At 45.0% G+C, this 27,103-nt stretch overlaps 1 protein-coding gene across 1 annotated transcript in view; it reads right to left on the reverse strand.

Annotated features, from left to right (window-relative positions):
- Window positions 1-27,103, reverse strand: part of LGR5 (leucine rich repeat containing G protein-coupled receptor 5) — a 330,331-nt gene that overhangs the window by 71,000 nt on the left and 232,228 nt on the right. Inside the window, exon 4 of the mRNA XM_069764603.1 lies at window positions 25,712-25,783. Coding sequence (XP_069620704.1) covers window positions 25,712-25,783 — 72 coding nt within the window. The remainder of the gene's footprint in view (window positions 1-25,711; window positions 25,784-27,103) is intronic.

Consider the following 27,103-nt stretch of genomic DNA (forward strand, 5'->3'; position numbering starts at 1 on the left):
TTCCGCAGATTTCCAGTGTTTTTTGTGCGGATTTCACCTGCGGATTCCTATTGAGGAACAGGTGTAAAACGCTGCGGAATCCGCACAAAGAATTGACATGCTGCGGAAAATACAACGCAGCGTTTCCGCGCGGTATTTTCCGCACCATGGGCACAGCGGATTTGGTTTTTCATATGTTTACATGGTACTGTAAACCTGATGGAACACTGCTGCGAATCCGCAGCGGCCAATCCGCAGCCAAATCCGCACAGTGTGCACATAGCCTAATTCTAAAGGTATGTGCACACGCTGCGGAAAACGCTGCGGATCCGCAGCAGTTTCCCATGAGCTTACAGTTCAATGTAAACCTACGGGAAACAAAAATCGCTGTACACATGCTGCGGAAAAACTGCACGGAAACGCAGCGGTTTACATTCCGCAGCATGTCATTTCTTTGTGCGGATTCCGCAGCGGTTTTACAACTGCTCCAATAGAAAATCGCAGTTGTAAAACCGCAGTGAAATGCGCAGAAAAAAACGCGGTAAATCCGCCATAAATCCGCAGCGGTTTAGCACTGCGGATTTATCAAATCCGCAGCGGAAAAATCCGCAGAGGACCAGAATACGTGTGCACATACCGAAACCCTAACCCTAGCCCTAAACCTAACCCTACCCCTAACCCTACCCCTAACCCTACCCCTAACCCTACCCCTAACCCTAACCCTACCCCTACCCCTAGCCCTACCCCTATTCTAACATTAGTGGAAAAAAAAAATTTCTTTATTTTTTTATTGTCCCTACCTATGGGGGTGACAAAGGGGGGGGGTCATTTATTATTTTTTTTATTTTGATCACTGAGATATAATCTATCTCAGTGATCAAAATGCACTTTGGAACGAATCTGCCGGCCGGCAGATTCGGCGGGCGCACTGCGCATGCGCCCGCCATTTTGGAAGATGGCGGCGCCCAGGGAGAAGACGGACGGGACCCCGGCTGGATCGGTAAGTATGATGGGGTGGGGGGGGGACCACGGGGGGGGGGGGATCGGAGCACGGGGGGGGGAATCGGAGAGCGGGAGGGGTGGAACGGAGCACGGGGGCGTGGAACGGAGCACAGGGGGCTGGAATGGAGCACGGGGGGTGGAACGGAGCACCGGGGGGTGTGGATCGGAGTGCAGGGGGGGTGATTGGAGCACGGGGGGGTGATTGGAGCACGGGGGGAGCGGACAAGAGCACGGGGGGGGGGGCGGAGCACTGGACGGAGGGGAGCCGGAGCAGTGTACCGGCCAGATCGGGGGGCGATCGGTGGGGTGGGGTGGGGGCACATTAGTATTTCCAGCCATGGCCGATGATATTTCAGCATCGGCCATGGCTGGATTGTAATATTTCACCAGTTATAATAGGTGAAATATTACAAATCGCTCTGATTGGCAGTTTCACTTTCAACAGCCAATCAGAGCGATCGTAGCCACGAGGGGGTGAAGCCACCCCCCTGGGCTGTACTACCACTCCCCCTGTCCCTGCAGATCGCGTGAAATGGGAGTTAACCCTTTCACCCGATCTGCAGGGACGCGATCTTTCCATGACGCCACATAGGCGTCATGGGTCGGATTGGCACCAACTTTCATGACGCCTACGTGGCGTCATGGGTCGGGAAGGGGTTAATGAGACTAATACAATATATAGACTCCTTTTTTTTTTTTCCAGCCAATTGGCTTAGCGGCCTAGCGGGTTGGATTATTTTTGGTGTTTTACAGACTTGTATGCAAATTTTGTTGCTTTGCTTATTCTTTTATGTAGCCGTAAAAGCGATAATATATGTATTACCTAAGCTATGGAATAATGTATGTGTAGAAAAAAAACCCTAAGGCTGAACCTTCTGTAGTATATCATAGGCCCCGTATGGCCACTGTTGACGGGGGAGGTGAGTGTCCACACTGAGGGTGGATGGGTGAAGCAGGTAGGAAGTCCCCTTGTGGGTATTAGACCCATGAGACAGGAGCTCCTTTGTGGATATCAGCTGACCCCGTGACAGAGATTATACCATTTACAAAAGGGGGAAATTGATATAGAAGGGTTAATAGTTTGCCTTTAACTACCTTGCCTTTAAGTGCCTTTTGCCTTTTTAAGTGTTAGAATTATTAGAATCTGTTGACTCAGTAGTCTGACGGTCTCCTCTTCAAGGAGACTGTACTTCTTATCATGTATGTTCTCAATATTCAGTACAACATATTCTGGGTTATGGTAAATAAAGTATGACCCTGGGTGACGGTGGAGGCTACATGAGTTACATTGAAATGCATTATGTGTAAATGGTATAAAATATTGCTTCTTGCTCTATTACTTCAGATAAAAGTGACTTGCTCACAGGATATGTGTGAGGTGTCTTTTTGTCTCCAAGCGCGCTTGTAAAATGATGGGCGTAACTCCACAATTTGGCCCTCACTGGTGATCTGTCAGCTGACATTTGGGTCAGAACGAAAAACAGCTACGACATTGCAAAATTCAAAATCAGCCACTTTCTTTTAGGGTGCTCTTTCTGAATGCAGACAACATGACTTTAAGGCTGCCGTCACACTATCAGTATTTGGTCAGTATTTTACATCAGTATTTGTAAGCCAAAACCAGGAGTGGGTGATAAATACAGAAGTGGTGCATATGTTTCTATTATATTTTCCTCTAATTTTCCCACTCCTGGTTTTGGCTACAAATACTGATGTAAAATACTGACCAAATACTGCTAGTGTGACGCCGGCCTAATACTTTAGTAGAGTTGTAACTATCACTGTAGCGTGGCTATATTCTTATATAGTATATAATAGAAGTTCTGATCCTTCACACATATTAGTCAGAAAGGTCATTTTCAGATATTTTACTGCCCTCCTATTCAGTTTTTCATGCAGCAATTTGTTTCCATGAGACCTTTCTACATGGCCTTTTTTCACAAAGCACAGCACTATTGACTTCTGACCTGGACTCTAGACCTTTCAAACAAAAGTGGCTAATTAGCCAATACTTGTCTTCCCGAGCTAGCTGAAATGAACCAGTTACTGGAACATTAGAGATGTATGCTGTATAAGGGGAACACAATGTGGGGGAATTCCAATAAATCCTGACATTTTCGTTTTATAACTTCTTACTCTTACATGATTCTTTTTGATGAACTGTGTGACTTCCAGTGTTCTGTATGACATAACAGGGTCTCAGCAGCTTTGTCAGCTAGTGGATGCTGCATAGGACCCGCAATGACAATCTGTGACAGCTTCCTCTCCAGTGTTAATTGGTCCACCCCTTTATAGTGAATAATAATAAGACTTTCAATGGAAATATTAATGGAGTTTATTTCTTTTCATCATAACGGAAAATGTTAACTATATAAGTTAGTAAATTTGACTGAACACAATGATTTCTTATAGAGGCCGCCACCACGTCTCCTACCACATCTGTTTTAGTAAATATTTCCCCCATGAAACAACAAAAAGAAAATCTATATTGTACCCCTCTTCTGTGTCTACTAGACATTGATGATTACATTAGCATCTGAGTGTTCTCATTCCTTTTGTACAGAGGTGTTTACCTACATAGTCTGATGTTATCAGCACGGAATGAACGGTGTCAGAGGTTGTAGGGACACAACCCCAACTGGTAACACTCAGATGTCAATTTCCGGGGGACAACAGAGGAACAGTGTAACACAGTGTAATAGGAACTGATATATTATATAGAATATAATTTTTTAACAAAGCAGTCAAAGAAGCGGACAGGTCCTCTTCAAGTTTTAATTTTTTTTTAAATTTCTAGTAATCGTTGGCATTGTTCTGGTACTGTGCATTACAACTGGTTAAAGTTTGAAAGTAAATAATGATCTGAAGATTGTGCTCATTGCAGCTCTCAGAATACAATTCTTGTAAGTATCCATCTATAGTGTTAAAGGGAACCCATTTTGTGAAAAAATGCTCTTACCCTGCAGATATAGGGTTAATCTGCAGGTTAATAGCGTTTTGAACTCCTCCCGGGAGCCTTTGACTTTCAGTCATAGGGCACGGCTTCAGTCACTGCTCAGTATATAGTGAGCAGTGGCTGTAACCACACCCCAGTACTGGCTGACAGACAGGTCAGCAGCACAGAGCCGACTGTCAGTCAGTGCCGGAGAATAGTTACAGAGCAGTGACTGTTTCTGCACGTCTATGAGGTCTGCCAGGAGAGAACAATATTAATCTGCAGATTAACCCCATTCTCTGTAGAGGTACCGTCACACTCAGCGACGCTGCAGCGATATAGACAACGAGCCGATCGCTGGAGCGTCGCTGTTTAGGTCGCTGTAGAGACGTCAAACACAGCAACCCCAGAACGATGCAGGAGCGATCCAGTGACGTAACGGCGACTCACTTCTCGTTCTCGCTGGTTGTTAGCTCCATGTAAAACATTGCTGGCATCGTTGCTTTTGATGTCAAACATGACGATACATGCCGACCTGACGACAAAATAAAGTTCTGGACTTCTAGCTCCGACCAGCGATGGCACAGCGGGATCCTGATCGCTGCTGCGTGTCAAACACAACAAGATCGCTATCCAGGACGCTGCAACGTCACGGATCATTGTCGTTCTCGTTGCAAAGTTGCTGAGTGTGATGGTACCTTAGGTTAGCATTTTTTCACACGACGGGCTCCCTTTAAAGGGGTTGCCTCAACATCAATAATGGTTAAAATTGTAACCTGTTTGTAAATACAAACAACTTAGCAATTATCTTATTAAAATCTTCTCAGTTCATAAGAACAGAGGGATATTTAATTTTATTGTTTAATACTTGTTATCTAGATTACTAGCCATTGCTGCATTCTAGCAGCATGGCCAAACATTCACAGTGTTTACAAGCTCTTTTCAAAAGAGCACTGATAAGGCCCCTTCACATTAAGCGACGCTGCAGCGATACCGACAACGATCCGGATCGCTGCAGCGTCGCTGTTTGGTCGCTAGAGAGCTGTCACACAGACAGCTCTCCAGCGACCAACGATGCAGGTAACCAGGGTAAACATCGGGTAACTAAGCGCAGGGCCGTGCTTAGTAACCCGATGTTTACCCTGGTTACCATCCTAAAAGTAAAAAAAAACAAACACTACATACTTACCTACCGCTGTCTGTCCTCCAGCGCTGTGCTCTGCACTCCTCCTGTACTGACTGTGAGCACAGCGGCCGGAAAGCAGAGCGGTGACGTCACCGCTCTGCTTTCCGGCTGACCGACGCTCACAGCCAGTACAGGAGGAGTACTTTTACTTTTAGGATGGTAACCAGGGTAAACATCGGGTTACTAAGCGCGGCCCTGCGCTTGGTTACCCGATGTTTACCCTAGTTACCAGCGAAGACATCGCTGAATCGGTGTCACACACGCCGATTCAGCGATGTCAGCGGGAGAGCCAGCGACCAAAGAAAGGTCTGGCCCTCTAGCCCCGACCAACGACATCACAGCAGGATTCTGATCGCTGCTGTGTGTCAAACTAAACGATATCGCTAGCGACGACGCTGCAACGTCACGGATTGCTAGCGATATCGTTTAGTGTGAAGGTACCTTAAGTACGGATCTAACTGCTGGAAAAGACAATCTGGCCAGCTTTAATAATTCTGAGTGGAATACATAGTTCACACCAGTGGTGCAACTATGTAGCTGGTCCGAACGCTCAATCCTCAGAAGTTCACCGCCCTTGATAAACAGGAAGGCGGAGGGCAGGGGAGACATGCACCCCCAAAGAGAACACATGAGAATAACCCTTTAAAATTGATCATAAATCAAGTATTTGCCCGCAACTGCATGAAGGTACTTTGACTATAACCATAAAATAACTATACTTTTCAGCAAAGTGTACACAACATATGTAGGAGACACAGTTGGCCTCTGTACTCATCTAATGCCTTTCTGCTGAAAACCAGACAAGGATTTTAAAACGGTTATACTCAAGATGTCAAAATTCTGACAAGTGTTTGCAAAGAAAATGTAGATTATAAATCTAAACAAGTCAAACTTTGGTCAACAAATGGACAAAGTTGAAATGTTTACATGCTTCATCCAGACATATCTGGAAGAATTGTTTTATTTCACTTGTTGGAACACTATTCATGATGTTGGAGTGTTCAGCAGCTATGTGTTCACAAGTATGGACCCTCGAACTGTACATACATATTAATAAAGGTAAAACACCGAAAACATTGAATAAATTGCTCAACGTGCAATGGATGATGAAATCTGTCCTTCATGTGAGACGGGGCCATTTAAAATACTGCTGACCGCCAGAAAAATAAAGTTGATTAGCAGATCCCAAACAATAGATATAATTTTCAAATTTTATTCCATTTATGTCAAACAATTAAAATCCAAATATTGAGAATGACTAAAGGCGCACACAAGTGATTTTCTATTACCAGCATATGGATTTTAATTGTTTGACATACGGTGTATGGAATAAATTTTGAAGATTGTATCTATTTTTTGGGATGTGCCAATCAACTATATTCTTCATGGACATTAATAAAGGTAGTAAAAGTGACAAAGATGTAATTTAACTCACAAGGAATACTCTAGATCATTAGATATCAGTCAATCAAATATGACCCAGGCTTTTAACCCCTTAACGACCACCAATACACATTTTAACGGCGATAGTTAATGGTACTTAAATCACGCTGTGGAAAAAGTGTATAGTGCCCCCCAGAGTCAGATTTTCTCCGGGGTCTCAGCTACCCTCGGCAGACATGATTCGGGTCGGTATTAACCAATCCCCGTTTTGTGATCGCCGTTATTAACCGTATAACAGCGACCGCAAAAAAATAAAGTCTGATGTGCCATTTAATTTCTCTTTCCTCTGATGTGATCGCACTCAGGAAAAACTGGACAACAACTTTTGGGGTCCACTTTCTCCTGTTACCCTTGGGAAAATAAAAAATTGTGGGCTAAAAAATTATTTTTGAGGAAAAAAAAAGATTTCTTATTTTCACGGCTCTGCATTATAAACTTCTGTGAAGCACTTGGGAGTTCAATATCTAGATAAGTTCCTTAAGGGGTCTAGTTTCCAAAATGGTGTCACCTGTGGGGGGTTTCCACTGTTTAGGCTCAGGGGCTCTCCAAACGTGACATGGCATCCGATCTCAATTCCAGTCAATTCTGCATTGAAAAAGTCAAACGGCACTCCTTCCCTTCCAAGCTCTGCCGTGCGCCCAAACAGTGGTTTACCCCACATATGGGGTATCGGCGTATTCAGGAGAAATTGCACAATTCATTTTCTTTTTTACACTTGTGAAAATAAAAAAAAATTGGTTCTGACGTAAAATGTTTGTAAAAAAAAGTAAAATGTTAATTTTTTTTTATTCCACATTGCTTCAGTTTCTGTGAAGCACATAAAGGGTTAATAAACTTCTTTAATGTGGTTTTGAGCACCTTGAGGGGTGTAGTTTTTAGAATGGTGTCACTTTTTGATATTTTCTGTCATGTACACCCCTCAAAGTGATATTAAATGTGATATGGTCCCTAAAAAACTGGTTTTGTAAATTTGGTTGTTTATATATTGCAGCTTGGAGAGTTTCCCAATAAATTAAAATATAACTTTTACTCGAGATATTAAAACATAACACACAAAAAAACATATATAAGGTGTTCGTGCCAACCAGTGCTCAAGAATAAAAAATTGGCTTGGTCTCACCAAATAGAAGCAGACGGAAATTCAAAGCAGGTTCCCCACAACATTCGATGGGGCCCAGAGGTGGTCCAAACAGCAGGGTGAGGTAGGGGATATGGGGTCGCTTCCCTAAACCCCTGTCGTGCCCCTGTAGTACTCCTGTCCTCACAAGGACAGGCCCCAAGTAAGCCCTGCTATGGACACCCACCAACCTACAATAGGGTCATATACCTCCCTACGTGTTTCCTTCTTGAGCACTTCTTGAGTTTTTATTCTTGAGCACTGGTTGGCATGAGCACCTTATATATCTTTTTTATGTGTGTTATATTTGTCCAATTTTAATATCTCGATTAAAAGTTATATTTTAATTTATTGGGAAACTCTCCAAGCTGAAATATATTTACAACCCTGAGGGTGTTAGGCTACTTTCACACATCAGGTTTTCAGTGTCAGGCTAAATCCGGCGAATGTTGGAAAAACTGGATCCGGCGCAGATTGTGAGAAACTGATGCGACGGATCCGTTTTTTGATGGATCCGGCTAGCCTATCTAGATTATTGGATAAAAAACATTTGGAGCATGCTCAGTTTAACCCCTTTACCCCCAAGGGTGGTTTGCACGTTATGGACCAGGCCAATTTTTACAATTCTGACCACTGTCCCTTTATGAGGTTATAACTCTGGAACGCTTCAACGGATCCCGGTGATTCTGACATTGTTTTCTCGTGACATATTGTACTTCATGATAGTGGTAAAATTTCTTTGATATTACCTGCGTTTATTTGTGAAAAAAACGGAAACATGGCGAAAATTTTGACAATTTCGCAATTTTCCAACTTTGAATTTTTATGCAATTAAATCACAGAGATATGTCACACAAAATACTTAATAAGTAACATTTCCCACATGTCTACTTTACATCAGCACAATTTTGGAACCAAAATTTTTTTTTGTTAGGGAGTTATAAGGGTTAAAAGTTGACCAGCAATTTCTCATTTTTACAACACCATTTTATTTTATGGACCACATCTCATTTGAAGTCATTTTGAGGGGTCTATATGATAGAAAATACCCAAGTGTGACACCATTCTAAAAGCTGCACCCCTCAAGGTTCTGAAAACCACATTCAAGAAGTTTATTAACCCTTCAGGTGTTTCACAGGAATTTTTGGAATGTTTAAATAAAAATTAACATTTAACTTTTTTTCACAAAAAAATTACTTCAGCTCCAATTTGTTTTATTTTACCAAGGGTCACAGGAGAAAATGGACCCAAAATCTTGTTGTACAATTTGTCCTGAGTACGCCGATACCCCATAAGTGGAGGTAAACCACTGTTTGGGCGCATGACAGAGCTTGGAAGCGAAGGAGCGCCATTTGACTTTTTAATGCAAAATTGACTGGAATTGAGATGGGACGCCATGTTGCGTTTGGAGAGCCACTGATGTGCCTAAACATTGAAACCCCCCACAAGTGACACCATTTTGGAAAGTAGACCCCATAAGGAACTTATCTAGAGGTGTGGTGAGCACTTTGACCCACCAAGTGCTTCACAGAAGTTTATAATGCAGAACCGTAAAAATAAAAAATAATTTTTGTGAAAAAAAAATGATCTTTTCGCCCCCAATTTTTTATTTTCCCAATGGTAAGAGAAGAAATTGGAACCAAAAAGTTGTTGTACAATTAGTCCTGAGTACGCTGATACCCCATATGTGGGGGTAAACCACTGTTTGAGCGCATGGGAGAGCTCGGAAGGGAAGGAGCGCTGTTTGACTTTTCAAAGCAAAATTCACAGGAATTGAGATGAGACGCCATGTTGCGTTTGGAGAGCCACTGATGTGCCTAAAAATTGAAACCCCCCACAAGTGACACCATTTTGGAAAGTAGACCCCCTAAGGAACTTATTTAGATGTGTGTTGAGCACTTTGACCCACCAAGAGCTTCACAGAAGTTTATAATGCAGAGCCGTAAAAATAAAACAAAAATTTTTTCCCACAAATATTATTTTTTAGCCCCGAGTTTTGTATTTTCCCGAGGGTAACAGGAGAAATTGGACACCAAAATTTGTTGTGCATTTTGTCCTGAGTGCGCTGATACCCCATATGTGGGGGGGGAACCACAGTTTGAGCGCATGGGAAGGCTCGGAAGGGAAGGAGCGCCATTTGAAATACAGACTTAGATGGAATGGTCTGCAGGCGTCACATTGCGTTTGCAGAGCCCCTAATGTACCTAAACAGTAGAAACCCCCCACAAGTGACCCCATATTGGAAACTAGACCCCCCAAGGAACTTATCTAGATGTGTTGTGAGAACTTTGAGCCCCCAAGTGTTTCACTACAGTTTCTAACGCAGAGCCGTGAAAATAAAAAAAAAAAATCCCAAAATTATTTTTTAGCCCCCAGTTTTGTATTTTCTCGAGGGTAACAGGAGAAATTGGACCCCAAAATTTGTTGTCCAATTTGTCCTGAGTGCGCTGATGCCCCATATGTGGGGGGTAACCACCGTTTGGGCGCATGGGAGGGCTCGGAAGGGAAGGAGCGCCATTTGGAATGCAGACTTAGATGGAATGGTCTGCGGGCGTCACATTGCGTTTGCAGAGCCCCTAATGTACCTAAACAGTAGAAACCCCCCACAAGTGACCCCATATTGGAAACTAGACCCCCCACGAACTTATCTAGATGTGTTGTGAGAACTTAGAGCCCCCAAGTGTTTCACTACAGTTTATAACGCAGAGCCGTGAAAATAAAAAAAAAAAATCCGAAAATTATTTTTTAGCCCCCAATTTTGTATTTTCTCGAGGGTAACAGGAGAAATTGGACCCCAAAATTTGTTGTCCAATTTGTCCTGAGTGCGCTGATGCCCCATATGTGGGGGGTAACCACCGTTTGGGCGCATGGGAGGGCTCGGAAGGGAAGGAGCGCCATTTGGAATGCAGACTTAGATGGAATGGTCTGCGGGCGTCACATTGCGTTTGCAGAGCCCCTAATGTACCTAAACAGTAGAAACCCCCCACAAGTGACCCCATATTGGAAACTAGACCCCCCACGAACTTATCTAGATGTGTTGTGAGAACTTAGAGCCCCCAAGTGTTTCACTACAGTTTATAACGCAGAGCCGTGAAAATTAAAAAATCTTTTTTTTTCCCACAAAACTTATTTTTTAGCCCCCCAGTTTTGTATTTTCCCAAGGTTAACAGGAGAAATTGGACCCCAAGAGTTGTTGTCCAATTCGTCCTGAGTACGCTGATACCCCATATGTTGGGGTAAACTCCTGTTTGGGCACACGGGAGAGCTCGGAAGGGAAGGAGCACTGTTTTACTTTTTCAATGCAGAATTGGCTGGAATTGAGATCGGACGCCATGTCGCGTTTGGAGAGCCCCTGATGTGTCTAAACAGTGGAAACCCCCCAATTATAACTGAAACCCTAATCCAAACACACCCCTAACCCTAATTCCAACGGTAACCCTAACCACACCTCTAACCCAGACACACCCCTAACCCTAATCCCAACCCTATTCCCAACCGCAAATGTAATCCAAACCCTAACTTTAGCCCCAACCCTAACTGTAGCCTTAACCCTAACTGTAGCCTAAACCCTAACTGTAGCCTTAACCCTAACTGTAGCCTTAACCCTAGCCCTAACCCTAACCATAACCCTAGCCCTAGTCCTAACCCTAGCCCTAACCCTAGCCCTAGCCCTAACCCTAGCCCTAGTCCTAACCCTAGCCCTAACCCTAGCCCTAGCCCTAACCCTAACCCTAGCCCTAACCCTAGCCCTAACCCTAGCCCTAACCCTAATGGGAAAATGGAAATAAATACATTTTTTAAATTTTTTTTATTTTTCCCTAACTAAGGGGGTGATGAAGGGGGGTTTGATTTACTTTTATAGTGGGTTTTTTAGCGGATTTTTATGATTGGCAGCCGTCACTCACTGAAAGACGCTTTTTATTGCAAAAAATATTTTTTGCGTTACCACATTTTGAGAGCTATAATTTTTCCATATTTGAGTCCACAGAGTCATGTGAGGTCTTGTTTTTTGCGGGACGAGTTGACGTTTTTATTGGTAACACTTTCGGGCACGTGACATTTTTTGATCGCTTTTTATTCCGATTTTTGTGAGGCAGAATTAGCAAAAACCAGCTATTCATGAATTTCTTTTGGGGGAGGCGTTTATACCGTTCCGCGTTTGGTAAAATTGATAAAGCAGTTTTATTCTTCGGGTCAGTACGATTACAGCGATACCTCATTTATATCATTTTTTTATGTTTTGGCGCTTTTATACGATAAAAACTATTTTATAGAAAAAAATAATTATTTTTGCATCGCTTTATTCTGAGGACTATAACTTTTTTATTTTTTTGCTGATGTTGCTGTATGGCGGCTCGTTTTTTGCGGGACAAGATGACGCTTTCAGCGGTACCATGGTTATTTATATCTGTCTTTTTGATCGCATGTTGTTCCACTTTTTGTTCGGCGGTATGATAATAAAGCGTTGTTTTTTGCCTCGTTTTTTTTTTTTTTTTTTCCTACAGTGTTTACTGAAGGGGTTAACTAGTGGGCCAGTTTTATAGGTCGGGTTGTTGCAGACGCGGCGATACTAAATATGTGTACTTTTATTGTTTTGATTTTTTTATTTAGATAAAGAAATGTATTTATGGGAATAATATTTTTTTTTTGTTTCATTATTTAGGATTTTTTATTTTTTTTTACACACTTGTAAAAAAATGTTTTTAACTTTTTTACTTTGTCCCAGGGGGGGACAATACAGATCGGTGATCTGCCAGTTTGCACAGCACTCTGAGAGATCACCGATCTGTCAAACAGCGCTGCAGCGTTACCAAGTGCCTGCTCTGAGCAGGCACTTGGTAAGCCACCTCCCTCCGTGCAGGACCCGGATCCGCGGCCATCTTGGATCCGGCACTTGCTGCAGGAGGGAGGTACGGAGACCCCCGGAGAAACGCGATCACATCGCGTTGCTGCGGGGGTCTCAGGGAAGCCCGCAGCTGCGATTAGCAGCTGACACCCGGCCGCGATCGGCCGCGCTCCCCCCGTGAGCGCGGCTGATCGCCTATGACGTACTATTCCGTCCTTGGGAAGTAAAGCCCACCCCACATGGACGGAATAGTACGTCTGATGGCAGAAAGGGGTTAAAAAAACAGATCAGGCCACCAGATCCGCCTTTTTGTGGATCCGGCACCTTACGGCTCCTATAGACTTCCATTCTAGCAAACAGCCGGAAGCGTCGGATCCGGCGCTTCAGGTTTTTTCGCCGGAGACAAAAAACATTGCTATGGACATTTTTTCAAGAAACCGTAAGCGGCGGATTTGCCGGATCCGGCGAAAACCGGACAAAACGCAATGTCATCCGCTGCAATGCAGCACTAATACAAGTCTATGGGAAAAAACCTGATCCGGCGGCAACATTCGCCTGATCCGTTTTTTTGAAAATTAGCCGGATTTAGCCTGACACTGAAAACCTGATGTGTGAAAGTAGCCTTACAACAGTGTTGGTCATTCCACACTGTAGCTGATTGCCCTGTAAATTTTTTTGTACAAATGAGAAATCGCAGGTCAACTTTTAACCCTTATAACTTCCTAACAAAAAAAAAAATGTTGTTTCCAAAATTGTGCTGATGTAAAGTTGGCATTTGGGAAATGTTATTTATTAACTATTTTGTGTGACATCTCTCTCTGCTTTAAGGTCATAAAAATTCAAAATTTGAAAATTGCAAAATTGTAACATTTTTCGACATATTTAAGTTTTTTCATAAACACAGGAAAAATCGAAGAAATGTTACCACTATCATGAAGTACAATATGTCACGAAGAAACAGTCTCAGACTCAGTGGGATCCGGTAAAATGTTCCAGAGTTATAACCTCATAAAGTGACAGTGGTCAGAATCGTAAAAATTGGCCTGGTCATTAAGCCGCAAATTGGCTAAGGGGTTAAAATCCTATAATATGGTCTTCTTTTTGATTTCTGGGCACTCAGCTTTTATGAATTAGCAAACCTAAATGATTTTCTTGCCAGCAGACTAGACTTTCCATTTGGAGCCTCCGTGGGCAATTTTGCAACAACTAATGGCAAGAGTGGCACAGTATGCTTGGTGGTTAGTAACAGGCTCTGTATGGTGTTATCGTTTCCAATAGAAGCTACAACACATGAGAATAGTGCCTAACTAACACTTCTAACGTTACTAGAAAAAATTAGGTAAATGTGTGGTCTAAATGTCAGGATTTTCCTCTCTGGAAAGAAAACATCTGCATTACCCTCATAAGAATGTATTTACAGACTGCAATTTACATAAATTAAAGTTTTCACACAAAAAAATTAGAGTTCAGTGATATTAGATTGTATGTAATAAATGTAATTTGCTATTTTCCCGTTTTACTCCAAATGACGCCTGGCTACTTGCAACAGCCATTCAATTGGAATGTAAGTCCGCAAGGACAGGGTCCTCTCCCCTCTGTACCAGTCTGTCATTGTAAACCTGTTTACTGTAAACTATCTATAACCCTGTATGCAACCCCTTTCTCATAAACCAATACAGATCACAATACACAGCGTGTCAAACTAGTACAACTGTGCCCATACAGGGAATTACTGAAACAGAAATCCCATGCAGTTATAATAGATAAACCGATACAAAAATACTGCACTAGACAGGATCTTAATCAAAAAGACATCTTTATTGAATACATATATGATAATAAAAATATATTGCATAGACCAGATGGGTGTAATGACCAGAGGTCCGAATATGATCCAGTGAGTCACAAACCAAGACCAAGGCAGAAATCTCCAACGGTATTTACTCAGAGGCAAAATAATCAAGGTAATATGGAGAATATTAAGGCAGATGCACCCCAAAGATACACTAATTCAGCAGCAGCTGAAATCACTGTGCCACTCAAAGGTCTCCTGAGAACTGTGTACTACAACAGACTAGTAAGAAATTTACCTAACAGGCAACTAAAAACAGGAACAAGTGTAAATTGAATGTAGTGTTATTAAGGGAGCCCCTGGAATGGCACATTGAGTATAACTTACACAACTCTAATATAAGATACACCTCTAAAGTAACAATTTAACACTGAGCAGAGATACCCGGGTATCTATAACTATGGTACCGTATCCTGAGATGGATTTCCTCTCAGGCAGGAATCCGCAGAGGCTGTAGCCAGTTCATATCTTCAGCGCCAATAAGTTACAGCAAGCTCCTCTTGTCTTGTCGGCCGATGCCGAGCCCAAACGCCGGGGACTTAGTTAGTGGTCTCACGATGTTGTCTCTGCTTCTGTAGCTCCTAGGAATGCTTCCACGACAATCCGTCCGTCTCTGTATCAGCAGTCTGTCCAGACTTGTTTCTCCACTCAATGCACAGGGAATCCACAGACTTCCAAATTCGTACTGGGTTCTTAGCAAAGTCTCCGTCTTTTCTTAGATAAAGGGTTAGCTCCTCTCCAGGAAACGTTAGCAACACCAGTCTCTCACAGAGTTAAACAAAAGGTTAGCTCTTCTCCAGGGGAACGTTAGCAACAAAAAGTCTCTCAAAAGCTTCTTTTCCTCCAAAAACACTTGCAGTAAATCCACACAGTCTCTTTTTAAGATCTCACAGCAGCCTCTCCTTTTCTTCCCGCCTTTTCTCTCTCAGCTCTCACTTCCTACTTTCACTTTACACTCGAGACACTAGACCCCACCCCGCAGCACACATTGTCTCTGGGAGGTCTGTCCTCTGCTGCAACAGGCAAAAACCACAGGGTCCTAGTGCCCTCTCAGTGGGACTACAGTTCACCCTCTTACATGCCACCCCACTAGAGGTTGGCGTCCTCGACATACCTTCCCACTCAAATTCATCTTGAGCATATCGCTGAGGCGGTATTCCTGCCGTAGATCGTGTAGTTCTCCTGAGTCCTACATCAACAGGTGCGACCTTAGAGGGAGCTAGAGTCTCTTCCGTGGTCGTGTTAGTGGGCGTAAGTGGAGTTGTCTCCTCCTGCGGCTCGATGTCCTGTGATACAGCGTCAGGACCAAGCAGTTGACCTGATGCACTCTCCTCAACAACATCCTCCATATCCCCAACATTCTCATCACCCGAGGCCAGATCGGTCACAGGGGGCAAATAAGCAGGCGCAGGAGTAAGCACACCATCAAACTCAAGATCATTCAGAGCTTCCGCCCCTTGGAACATGGCCTCTGGCTCTAGGGGGGTAGGCGCCGAATCTTCAAACCAGCACCGTTGTAACATGTTACAATGCAAATTACGGGTTGGCCCCCCTGTCCCCACCGGTTCGACCTCGTACACTGGAATCTCAGGGTTCACCTGTTTTTTTATCAGATACGGTATCGCCTCCCATCGGTCACTCAGCTTTCCTGACCGTCGTTTTGTCCTCACCAACACTCTGTCCCCCGGAGAGAACAGCTCTGTTTGTACAGGTCGCGTGTCCTTATGGACCACCTGTCGAAGGCGGTCGCCCACCACCTGATGCACCACCCTCAACCGCCGCCGATGCTCTCGTACCCACTCGGATGCAGTCCGAAGGGGGGCAGAGGAGGGATCTGGCATATTCAAATCCTCAATGTCTCGGCCAGGTCTACCAAACATCAACATGTGTGGTGAGTAACCAGTAGTACTGTGCACCCTGTTATTGTAAGCCCACATCAATTCGGGGAGATACTCAGGCCAGCATGTCTGTTGCTGACTCTCTAAGGACCTCAACATTTGCAACAGGGTCCGATTAAAACGCTCACACGCCCCGTTACCCTGAGGGTGGTAAGGCGTTGTTCTCGACTGCTCGATACCATAGAGCTGGTGCAACTCTTTCATCAGCGTCCCCTGAAAGCAGGCCCCTTGATCTGAATGTATTCTCTGCGGACACCCGAACACTTGGAAGAAATGTCGGCACACTGCCTCAGCCGCCGACTTGGCCGTCTGATCTCTTGTCGGCACTGCTACAGCATACTTGGTAAAGTGATCTGTCATCACCAGGCAATAGGAGTACCCTGACGTAGAGTACCCTATCAACACGTAGTCAATCATGAGTAGCTCCAGTGGAGCTGAAGTCTTAATAGACTGTGTGGGAGCCCGCTGCTCAGGGCTTTTGTTGAGCCCACAAATTCGGCACTGCCGACACGCGTCGGCCACCATCCCTCCCAACTCAGGGCAGTAGAGGACTCGCTGCAACCACTGAAGTGTCTTTTCACTTCCAAAATGGGCCCCCTTCTCATGCGCCTCACGAGCGACCACTGGCCCTATCCCCACAGGAATTATCAGTTGGTACCGATGCTGCAGCTCCGATGGCAGGTACACCTTACGATACAAAAGACTTTGCTCCACACACAATTTATCCCATTGTCGAAGGAGTTTCATTCCTTCCATGGACAACTGAGCCTTGTCCTCTGCACTGGGCCAGGCCTTGTTTTGTACCCAACGGCGCACAAGTGCAATGTCCGGACACTCATCCTGGACTCTTGTCCAATCTGAGGGTGTATTACCCAGGACACAGGGCATCCCGGTGGCCACCCCACTTGAGTGTACCACACTTTGGAAGATAGGTATCTGCCCCAAAGCTGGAGTTTTAGTATCCTCAAGTTGTTCGTCAACATCTTCCCCGGATGACCCAAGGGGCACCCTTGACAATGCATCTGCATTGCCGTTCTCTCGACCAGAGCGAAATTTAATGCGGTAATTGAACTTGGCCAGTCTGGCGACCCACCGCTGCTCCAACGCCCCCAGTTTTGCATTCTCTAAGTGAGCTAGTGGGTTGTTATCTGCCATGACTAGCACCTCAGCTCCTGTTAGATACTCGGCGAAGCGTTCTGTCATTGCCCACACCAGGGCCAGCAATTCCAGCCGGAATGAGCTGTAGTTAGCCGGATTTCGCTCGGAGTCTCTTAAAGATCTGCTGCCATAAGAAATCACTCGTTCTCGGCCGTCCTGCACCTGTGCTAGTACTGCCCCCAACCCATGAAGACTACCATCGGTATACAACAAAAAAGGGGTGTCAAACCGGGCGTAGGCCAGCAATGGGGCACTCGTTAGGGCGGTTTTCACTCCATCAAATGCCTTTTTCTGTAGGGGCCCCCATGGAATGGGGCGATTTCGAGGACCTAGCGCTGTCCCTCTCAAAAGTTCATTCAAGGGACTCACCACTTGTGAGAATTTAGGCACAAACCGCCGATAGTATCCTGCTAGGCCCAGGAAGGCCCGCACTTCTCGCAGGTCACAAGGAGGTGGCCACTCTTGTACCGCCTTAATCTTACTGGCTAAAGGTAGTACCCCGTCCGGGGTCACCAGATGCCCCAAATATTCAATCTGGTTTCGTAACAGATGACATTTTTTTGGCTTTATTTTCAGGCCGTAGCTCTTGAGCCGCCGGAGAACTTGACGCAGCTTCTCCAGATGATCTTCAAATGAGGTTCCGAACACCACAATGTCGTCTAGATATATCAGGACTGATTCAAAATTTAGATCGCCCAAGCAATGTTCCATCAGGCGTTGGAAGGTTCCTGGGGCGGTAGCGAGGCCAAAGGGCATCCGGTTGAACTCAGAGAGCCCCATTGGCAAGACAAACGCCGTCTTGGCCCGATCTTTTTCAGCCATTGGGACCTGCCAGTACCCGCTTGCCAAATCCAACATTGAGAAATACTTGGCCCGACCCAGGGCCGACAGGGATTCTTCAATACGGGGTAAAGGATATGCGTCCCGTATGGTGTGGGCATTCAATTTCCGATAGTCCACACAAAATCGGAGTGTCCCATCCTTCTTGCGGACCAAGACTACAGGGGCCGCCCAGGGACTCCGGCTCTCTCGGATCACTTGGTTGTCCAGCATACTGGCCACCATGCTCTTCACCTCTTGATAGAGCGCCGGAGGAATTTGACGATATCTTTCTCTAATGGGTGGAGTATCCCCCGTTGGAATCTCATGCTCAATCGTCTGGGTACACCCGAAGTCCTCTCCATGTCGGGAAAATGTCTCTTGATGTTCCCACAAAACTCTCTCCAACTGCTCCAACTGCACAGGGGTCAGCTTCTCCCGATCCACTCCCATCTGCTCCATGATCACATGAACATTCCATTCCTCCGTAGGAGGTTCAGTCCGGCCTACCTCGACCGCGAATGTCCAGGATGACTGTTGGTCTGGTCGCAATTCGAACCCTGCATTTTCTGGCACCTTCTCTGCCGGCACGAACAGTTCAGCCAGTATGGTCCCAGCGGGAATTGCAACAGCTTCATCTAAAACATTGATGCATCGGACCGGCACTCGTCCATTCTTCACAATCGCCAAGGACCGGGCCACATGTACCTTGGCAAATGAGGAACCCTCTCGGGCGGGCTCAAGTAGCACTTCAAGCCCATTCAATCTCTGTGCAGCTCCCACAGGCAGCATTAAGAGTTCCTCTTGTCTGGGTCCCAGCAGGATCGGGGCCCTCTAAGTCACTCCGACCCGGCCCACCCGGCCACCTGGGACCGCACTTTTCAGCAAGTCGCAACTCAGCACTAGACGGTGTAGAATTCTCTGTGTGGGTCGGTGTCTTGTCGCACGGGCCCAGTATCGGGGTCCTTCACTGGCATACATCTGGTGATTCAAATCTCGCAGCACGTTCATTCCGAGCGTCACTTCCATCCCTCTTCTAGGGGGGTGATCCACCAGTACTACCCCTTTCTGCCCCAGCTCTTGACCAAACATTTTTAGTTGCATCCACACGATCCCTTTGACTGACAATTGACCATTATTTGCGGCGGTCAGTCGTATCACTCGGCCATCCTCTGGAATCACTAGTCGACTGAAGTATCTCTCATATACTTCTAGAGGCATTATAGTACATTCGGATCCCGTGTCAACCAAGCACCTCATCTTCCGCCCTTCAAACTCTGCTTCTATCACTGGACTACATGCAAACAAATCTTGTTCATTCCATCGAGGGCTTTGTGTGGGTGGGGCCGCTGCTGCTTGCCCTCTCATGGCAGCGGCCGGAAGTTTAAAGCCGGCGACGGGGTTTCTGGGGCTGTAAGCGCCCGGCAGTAGCGCGAGATGTGTCCCTGGCGGCCACACTTCCAGCAGGTGATTGTTCCTCGTGGGCGAGGGCTTGACTCATTCTGATAGGACGACCTGGCCATTTGCGGGGTCACCGTTCCAGGGGGTGGGGCAGGAGGTTCCCGTGAGGGGATAGAGGCGGGATCAACTGTCAGTTGAGACAATTTCAGCTTCAACTCCTTCACCTCAGCACGCAAAGCTTGTACCACGCTTACAAGCCCCTCTCCCCCCGACCCTGATGACACACCTTCCTCCAGCTGGGCACTGTTCACTGACCCCTCGGGAACATAGGCTGATTTCTCTTCCCTTTCCACTGCAGCTCGGTAAATCTGCCAGAAAGATAACTCTGGTGCAACCCGGGCCATTTCCAACAGCTTGTCCCGGAGAAGTCTATGGGCTAAACCGGTGATGAATTGGTCCCGGAGCAAGCGGTCTACCTCCCGGAATGCCCCCATGGCCCCCGGGTCTAGTCGCTGCATCTCATTCAACATCTCTTGTAAAATATTAGAGTACTGCATCAGGGACTCACACTCTCTCTGGGGACGATTAAAGAATAGGGACCGAAGCTGGGCCACACGCGCTCGGCCCCCCAAACTCCCCTCTAACAGTTCCAAAATCTTTTCTAATGTATCCCTCTCTGATTCTGGGCGCACCATCACCATACGCCTAATATCACCCTCCAGTGCATTTAATGCCAGCTCAGCGCGTAACACGGGGGTCAAATTACACATGCGCAGAATACTCCGGATTCTTTCAGCCCAATCTTGCAACGCCATATTGCGCCCATCGTATTTCGGCATGTGCTGAAGTACAGCTCCTACAGGCACATACCCTCCCGGAGTCGCAGCGGCTGCCAGGGGAACCCCAACCCCCGAGGAGGATGCGGATACAGCGGGGTCATTTCCACCCTCGCCCTCGTCCATGACAAACACTGGATCCTGCCGACTACGCCAAAAATGTAATGACCAGAGGTCCGAATATGATCCAGTGAGTCACAAACCAAGACCAAGGCAGAAATCTCCAACGGTATTTACTCAGAGGCAAAATAATCAAGGTAATATGGAGAATATTAAGGCAGATGCACCCCAAAGATACACTAATTCAGCAGCAGCTGAAATCACTGTGCCACTCAAAGGTCTCCTGAGAACTGTGTACTACAACAGACTAGTAAGAAATTTACCTAACAGGCAACTAAAAACAGGAACAAGTGTAAATTGAATGTAGTGTTATTAAGGGAGCCCCTGGAATGGCACATTGAGTATAACTTACACAACTCTAATATAAGATACACCTCTAAAGTAACAATTTAACACTCTGAGAAGAGATACCCGGGTATCTATAACTATGGTACCGTATCCGGAGATGGATTTCCTCTCAGGCAGGAATCCGCAGAGGCTGTAGCCAGTTCATATCTTCAGCGCCAATAAGTTACAGCAAGCTCCTCTTGTCTTGTCGGCCGATGCCGAGCCCAAACGCCGGGGACTTAGTTAGTGGTCTCACGATGTTGTCTCTGCTTCTGTAGCTCCTAGGAATGCTTCCACGACAATCCGTCCGTCTCTGTATCAGCAGTCTGTCCAGACTTGTTTCTCCACTCAATGCACAGGGAATCCACAGACTTCCAAATTCGTACTGGGTTCTTAGCAAAGTCTCCGTCTTTTCTTAGATAAAGGGTTAGCTCCTCTCCAGGAAACGTTAGCAACACCAGTCTCTCACAGAGTTAAACAAAAGGTTAGCTCTTCTCCAGGGGAACGTTAGCAACAAAAAGTCTCTCAAAAGCTTCTTTTCCTCCAAAAACACTTGCAGTAAATCCACACAGTCTCTTTTTAAGATCTCACAGCAGCCTCTCCTTTTCTTCCCGCCTTTTCTCTCTCAGCTCTCACTTCCTACTTTCACTTTACACTCGAGACACTAGACCCCACCCCGCAGCACACATTGTCTCTGGGAGGTCTGTCCTCTGCTGCAACAGGCAAAAACCACAGGGTCCTAGTGCCCTCTCAGTGGGACTACAGTTCACCCTCTTACATGGGAAATTCAAAGAGGTGACAACTACACCAGGGGCCGCAGGTAAGAGGAGAAACAATATTGCTTTAATAACAAACATGCATCCTATTGACGAACATGGTGTGCTGTATAATGCCATACATGGCGTAAATACTACAACGCTGGCGAAAAAAACTCATCCAGCACCACAACCTAGCTACTATCAGGACAAGAGATATAAATGGTAATAGCAACGTTACCTCAGACCTGCGGCACCAACACCCCATGGTTGTAGTATTTACGCCATGTATGGCATTATACAGCACACCATGTTAGTCAATAGGATGCATGTTTGTTATTAAGGCAATATTGTTTCTCCTCTTACCTGCGGCCCCCGGTGTAGTTGTCACCTCTTTGAATTTCCCATCTGGTCTATGCAATATATTTTTATTATCATATATGTATTCAATAAAGATGTCTTTTTGATTAAGATCCTGTCTAGTGCAGTATTTTTGTATCGGTTTAACCCCTTTCTCATGTACAGCACCATGGAATTAATGGTGCTATATAAATAAATAATAATAATAATTGGAGAGACCAGTCTAATTCTAACTATAGTAGTTATAGACAATACTACTAATGGGGGCTCAAAGGGGTTTTCCGGTTTCAGAAAATCCCCGTCTCTAGGCACAGCAAACAAACTTTGATTTACTCACCTTCCTCAGGCCTAGAGCGGACTCTCGGCCGCTGCTCATGATGTATGTTATGTTAATGACTGTGGGGCTGACATCCAACCAGTAAGCTCAGTGGGTCTGAGAAGATGGCATGAGCCACTCAGGGCTCACTGATAAGACACCAGCACTGACAACATCACGTCAATGCTGCAGACAATAACAGACCACAGGAGATTGATGGAGACTCAGCATTAGACCTGGGTAGGATGAATGAAACGCAGTTTATTATTTTAAAACAAACTGCGCACCAAGGACAGGATTGTTCTATCCTTTTATAGAGAAAAATGCAGGAAGGTTTCACTTCTGATGTCAAAGGTAGTTTTGTAAGCTAGCTCGCAATATCTAAGTTCACACAGTAAAGCCTATCAATTAGTGAGTGCAGAACAGCCCAGTGGTCTCATAAAAACAGAAGGAGCAGGTATTTCAATGAATAAATGCTCAATCTCTCCATGAAATCGATATATCATTTGGCTCAGCTCATGCTTCTCTGTACTGTGTGGCCCACTGCTGCACGCTCAGTGTCACATCCCCTTGAAGACTGATCAGTTTTCTGATCAATACACCAGATTTCCGACTGTGAAATATTATTTTGGAATTAAAAAAGCCATACAAATTTCCAGTATTACCAGACGGGGTATATGCTCATCCATATTTTCTGAAAAGAATGTAATTTTTCCTTATATTACTCAAACCACTTTTTGTAATCTGCTGAACAGTCATGTGACAAGGGAATTAATCTAAATATGGCTTTCATGGTATATATAGTAACACACGAGAAAACATTGTGTTATGTCCAACTGATAAGTGTATTAGGCCACCATTAAGTGTTTCCCCGAGATACAATGTATCAGTCTTCCTCTTCTCTGAATAGTTAGGAGTTCAGTTCCACTCAGGAATTTTTCCATAATAGACAAGTACAAGTCATTTTCTTTCCGAACAAAGGACAAGATAGCAGTTGTGATAGTGAGTTAACTACCATTTACCATTTCTCAGCTGCTCCTACCTTTAAATAGGGGTTACCTGATCTATGTGAATTCTGCTGCACAATGGACACAAAACATTACCTACTTCAAATGCTGATACTAACAAAAGCCTCCATTTGGGGGGAATTTCTGTGAAGGTTACTTTGTTGCCTTAAAGCTCTTAACCCCATCCACTGTCCTCCTAATTGATTAACTTGTTCCAGAAATTGCATTCCTTGTTCAAATCCAAAATGCAAGAGGCACCTGGTGAGCAGTGTGAAACAGGAAACTAAAAATGCCCACCTTTATGTGAGGGGCAAAGACCGGCCTGAATGAAAAAAGCGATGGATGGTTTACCAATATTCTTTATATTGGCTTATCATCCCATCTCATGGCTGGTACATGGCTGATTAGAAATGCCACTACTTACCGTGACTCCGTCTAATGGGGTCACAAAACAAAAGTCATTTAAACACTGCTAATGGGGCTGCCTTTATAGCAAAAAATATAGCTGACAGAAGTCGAAAAACATTAAGAGTTGTGAGACATTTACATCTCTTCTAAGACCCCCATCTGTTGGGAGAACAGAAGTCCTGCTAACTTTATTCACTGATTTAACCATTATGGTTTCACCACTTTTACCATTTTGATTAAGAAAAACACAGCAATTTCCATTGAAACTGATGCAACAAGAAAGAGCTGTGCATAAGCAAATGATGACCAATGCCTCCGATTACTCCCCTATTATGATCGTAGGTGATACTTCAACCTATCACACATTAAAGGAGTCGTCGAGTCTAAAACTACAAGTCTACTGTAACTATGTGAATGCAGTCATAGAGCGCACACTGCTCTATAAGGACGCTCCGATGCCTGGAGAGGAGGGGCAATTTGCATACATGCCAACTAGACTATATCCAGCCTCGCTCAATGCAAGTGAATTGAGCAAAACTGGATACAGTCAAGTCAGAATGTGGCTGGAAGTATGCAGATCACATACTTACGGTCACATGACTGCCCACTTCCACAATGGAGAATCCTCACAGTGCACTTAATGTGAGGATTCATGAGTCTTCAGTCATACAGAGTAACTTCAGACTTGTAGTTTTTGACCGGTCAAATCCTTTAATGGCTGATAGGTTGAAGTATCACCAAAGGTCATAATGGGATGTTGGAAGGACATATATTTTGGATATGCCAAAAAAATCTTTAGAGACGTTTGTAAAGGATAATTTGTGGATTAAATCCGCGCTGCCACAATGATACAAATTCAGATATAATGAAGAACTCTGGTGGTTTATTCAATGCGTTTCAAGGTCTATGTGACCCCTTCATCAGGAAAATTACCAAAAAGACATGTGGCCGAGATCTGAATCTGAACATGCACCGCCCCTGGCCCGGCGGCCTTGTTCCTGGAGGCCACCGCAACATGGCATTAATGGATGAGAGGGGGCCTCCGGGCTTTGACGAAAAGTCAAAGCCCCCCACGCAACACAGAGAGCCGCTGCTACTACCCCGGAGCCCAGCCCCTGAGCACAGAGCCCCTGCCCCGGAGCAGAGAGCCTCTGACCCGGAGCACAGAGCCCCTGACCCGGAACACAGAGCCCTTGACCCATAGCAGAGCCCCTGCCCTGGAGCACAGAGCCCCTGTCCCAGCAGAGCCCCGGGCCCAGCACAGAGCACCACACCAGCCTGGGATGGGATTTTTGGGAGGCCACCGCACCTTCTGAAAATTTGGGGTGCGCCTTATGGTCCGATGCGTCTTATAGTCCGAAAAATACGGTACCTATTTGCCCCACTGTAGATGGCTGCACATAGATGTATTCTCTACTAACTTGTCTGGAGACACCTGGCCCTGCTCTTAAGTTAGAGGTCCCAGCAGTGGACATTTAGACTGCATTTACACTGAAAGATTATCGTGCCTATGTATTCTTAATAACACTTCTTTACGATAATCTTTTAGAGTAAACAGGCTAATCACCCAAAGAATAAGCGTTTTTCGTGAAGCACAATAGATTGTTCTCTACGGTGCATTGTCCTGTGTATCTCGCATTACTGGCGAGAACTCTGGCAGCGTATGTGCACTGAGCGATCTACGCCAGATCACTCAGTGTGCATCGTTTACTGTGACTATTATGTAGCCATCAATCTGTAAACATTCACAGATTGGCGCTTGCTTAATGCCACCAATTGGTCCATATAAACGGACTCCTTAGGTTCATTCACTTGTATGGAGAGACAGGGCCTAATCTTGAGATAGGTGCAAGTCCCAGCAGTGGGACCCTCATTTACTGGATATTTATGGGATAACCCCATTAAGGTTTACATTATTGATGTCATTTTCATTTCATTGTACTTACAGAGACTGCAGGTTGCGAAGGTTATGGAAAGCATCATTTGGAACTTGTTTTAACTGGTTGTTCTGCAACATCCTAATTAAAAGGCAGAAAGAAGTACATTCAATAATAATTGAAGAAATTGATTTTAAAAAACGAAACAATAATGTTTATGTGCAATTTTTGAAACCTTGTAAGAGTAAAACACGAAACATATATAAAAAACAATGGAATCAGTTTCAGTCTTCCATATTTAAACACCCGTCTGGGTATTCTCCAAAGGATTCAGGGACCTAAAGATAAACTACGGGAGGATGCATCAGCAAGCAGATTCCTGTAGGTCGCTGGCAGGTATTCACCTGTCTAGTAACAAAATGAGTTCAATAGGAGTTGCTAGTTACACAATGGTAATAACAACACACCGATGCAGACATATTTACTCAGCTGCAATTTCAAAGGAAGGCATTCTCATGTGAAAATCTGCATAAGTCACTACAAAATGACAGTGGGTTCAGGGCCTTAAAGTCATTGTAGAAACTATTTAATGAAGGCTAGACTGTCTGACATTAAGATCCGGAGCTGGGGTGGCTGCCACAAAGTAAACTAGATCTAATGTATAAAGCTGAATGTGTGTGTGTATGTGTGTGTGTGTATGTGTGTATGTCCGGGATTGGCATCTGCACCGTCGCAGCTACAGCCACAAAATTTTGCACAGTCACACGTCTGGACCCCGAGAGCGTCATAGGCTATGTTATGAGGTGAAATTTTAACCCTGCGCTTTCCAATTCACCAAACAATTTTGCCCCTTTCTAGTGAAAGTGAAAGAAAAAGTGTTGGAGGCAAATTGACAGCTGCCAGACGTGACCAAGGGGGATTTAAAGAATGAGAGCGATGGCGCCAAAGAGTATATACCATAAAGTTGCTAAGGTGGGGCCCCGACATGGGATACTCACCACACACGGGGATATGAACACACACACAAAATGCGCCACACACTACCACGTGCTAAAACACATATCACCCTCAGAACACATTTCACACATACACCAACCTTGCCACATAAAACTCGAAACACAAAAGTCGCCGCTCAAAACTCGCCACGTGTAAAATTCACCACATGCAAAACTAGGCTCACGCAAAACTAGCCACATGTGCAAAACTCACCTCATGGAAAACTCGCCACATGCAAAACTTGCACATGCGTAAAAATTGCCACATGCACAAAAGTTGAAACACATGCAGAAGTTGCCTCACACAAAACTTGCACATACTCAAAACGCACCACACATAAAACTCGCCATGCGCAAAACTTGCTATACTAACCTGTCACATGCAACTCGACACACAAAAAGTTGCTACACACGTCGCCACACAAAACTCATCTCACAAAAGTCGCTACATGCATGTCACCACATG

The sequence above is a fragment of the Ranitomeya imitator genome, chromosome 4, assembly GCF_032444005.1.
Source record: "Ranitomeya imitator isolate aRanImi1 chromosome 4, aRanImi1.pri, whole genome shotgun sequence".
NCBI lineage: Eukaryota > Metazoa > Chordata > Amphibia > Anura > Dendrobatidae > Ranitomeya > Ranitomeya imitator.